Below are 2465 nucleotides of genomic sequence, written 5' to 3' on the forward strand. Positions count from 1 at the left end.
GCAAAGAAAAGACGGTAAGGCTGAAATGGTGATTATTCTGGGGTTTTGCAAACATCTTTTTTGGGGAAAGAGAATAATTTTCAAGTCCTCCATGGCACAGAGTTCTTAGGTTCTGTTGGCCATTTTCCAAGGCTGGCTACTTCCTTGAAAATGGGGGCAGCCCTCCTCCTAACCCTGAAAGACTTGAGATTTTCTCCTCAGGAAAACACCAGCTTGGAAATCGGAGGGGAAGATGGAAAGGTGGGGTCGGGGGTAGGAGGGATAGGGGCCTTCACTGATTTTCTTGTTTCCCTACTAATGCTTCTATTTTCAATGCAGTGGAGTCTGTGTACGTTTGAAATACCTGCACCCCGGCGAGATGAAATCAGAAAGGCAGGAGGCTGGCCAATGCTCAGCCTCACTGAGCTGAGACGCAGATGTTCATCGGCTTGCTTGTCAGACGGGGAGGGAGGCTCGGTAAAGCGGCTCGCCTGCCCTCTCCCGACCATGCACAACAGATCCTGCTGCCCCATCCAAGGAGATGCCATTGCCCGAGTTATGCCCCCTTTGCTGATTCTGGCCTTCGTGCTAGGAGCCCTGGGCAACGGCCTGGCCCTGTGCGGGTTCTGCTTCCGCATGAAGTCCTGGAAGCCGAGCACCGTCTATTTATTCAACCTGGCCGTGGCAGACTTCCTCCTCATGGTCTGCCTCCCTTTCCGGACCGACTACTACTTGAGAAACAGGAGCTGGAACTTTGGGGACATCTTTTGCAGCGTGGTGCTGTTCATGCTGGCTATGAACCGGGCAGGGAGCATCGTCTTTCTCACAGTCGTGGCGGTGGATCGTTACTTCAAAGTGGTTCGCCCGCACCACGTCCTGAACGCAATCTCCACCAGGACAGCGGCAGGCATTGCCTACGCCCTCTGGGCCATGGTCATCGTGGGCACGGTGTACCTGTTGACGGAGTCCCATCTGTGCGAGCGAGCCAACACCAGGTCGTGTGAAAGCTTCATCATGGAGTCCTCTAACGGCTGGCACGACATCATGTTCCAGCTGGAGTTCTTCCTGCCTCTCGGTATCATCTCATTTTGCACCCTCAACATCGTCTGGAGCCTGAGGCGGCGGCCCCAGCTGGCCAGGCAGAACAGGATGAAAAAAGCTACTCGGTTCATAGTGGTTGTGGCCGTCGTCTTCATCACGTGTTACTTGCCCAGCGTTTCTGCACGACTCTATTTTCTTTGGACAGTGCCCTTCAGTGCCTGCGATGGGGAAGTCCATGTGGCTCTCCATGTCACCCTCAGCTTCACCTATATGAACAGCATGCTGGATCCTCTGGTCTATTATTTTTCCAGTCCCGCATTTCCCAAATTCTACACAAACCTCAAAATCGGAGGCCTCAGATCCAAGCGCCCAGGAAACTCAAAGATGCAGAGTACCGAAGGGATGCCACAGATGAATCTTGGTGGAGAGAACTGCAGATGTTTGGAGGGAGGCATCCAGGGCACTCCAGGCCCCTCACAGGGACTGAAGAGCAACTCTGGCTAAAAAAGATGAGAGGACAGATGGAGGGTCTAGAAACAATCTGCAGCCCATGGTGGGGTTCGAAAGCATCACTGTCACCACCATCACCCCACAGGCTCGGTATCCTCAGTATTCTCGGTATCCTCGATATCCTCCTCCTCTTTCTAATGGCAATGAATTTTGTTTAATTTGCTCGTTGTGCCGTTCTGGCTGATCTAAGTGAGTGTGGGTTGTCTTTAAATGTTTTACTTCAAACACCAGGTTCATGTTGGTAGAATGGGTGAGGGGAAAGATGGCTGGGGGGAAAGATGGCTGGATCTGTGTGTTTTTGAAAAGTTTTGTAAATTCCACATCTTATATCTCCTAAGTTCCACGCCACAACTTTCTTCCCACTTCAGCGCTGATGTACATATCACTCTATTATAGCCTCCTATTTGTAACTTGCTTTAGAGTCTGTTACTTCCGCTAAGATGGTCAGGAATCACGTCTACTAATCCTACTGTACTCTCCCAAAAGCTCGCTACAGTGCTCAGCACACAGTATGTGCTCAATAAATATGATAGATTGAAGAACAATCCGTGTCTTTATTGTCCTCCCAACTTCTAGGGCGGCAGCCAGAAAGAAAGAAAAGCTATCTCTTGGAGCACACATCAGCAGGGAGTATTTCCACGATTCTGCAATTTACAACAGATGCTGAAGGATGATGGTGAAGCGATGTTGAACCTGCCCCTATTTTCTCTGCCTAGTGTCCCTGCCCATCTTCGCATGAGGGCTGAGGGCGTGAAAGAAAGTGGTTGGCCTCTTAGAATTTGCAAAGTCCAAGATAAATGCTTTGATCTGATGGAAAAAAATTTGACCCTCAGAGGTAGAGCAGCTTGAGGCTGCCAGAACTGCATGTTGAAAGGAAGGCTAAGGCCCAAAAAACAAGAATGAAGCAGAGCCAAGACTGGAATTCATTACTCTCA

The 2465-nt window shown here is 50.2% G+C and overlaps 1 protein-coding gene across 1 annotated transcript; it reads left to right on the top strand.

Moving 5' to 3' along the window:
• Window positions 1–328: 328 nt before the first annotated feature.
• HCAR1 (hydroxycarboxylic acid receptor 1) lies at window positions 329–2050 on the top strand. Its single transcript, XM_007666896.4, has one exon. The coding sequence runs from the start codon at window positions 388–390 to the stop codon at window positions 1522–1524; it is 1137 nt and encodes a 378-aa protein (XP_007665086.2). The 5' UTR covers window positions 329–387; the 3' UTR covers window positions 1525–2050.
• Window positions 2051–2465: the final 415 nt, after the last annotated feature.

Source organism: Ornithorhynchus anatinus, chromosome 2 (assembly GCF_004115215.2).
Source record: "Ornithorhynchus anatinus isolate Pmale09 chromosome 2, mOrnAna1.pri.v4, whole genome shotgun sequence".
NCBI classification, from domain to species: domain Eukaryota; kingdom Metazoa; phylum Chordata; class Mammalia; order Monotremata; family Ornithorhynchidae; genus Ornithorhynchus; species Ornithorhynchus anatinus.

Bases quoted from the DNA above. Each gene is read 5' to 3' on its own strand.
- HCAR1 (XM_007666896.4), top strand. From the start codon at position 388: ATGCTCAGCCTCACTGAGCTGAGACGCAGATGTTCATCGGCTTGCTTG.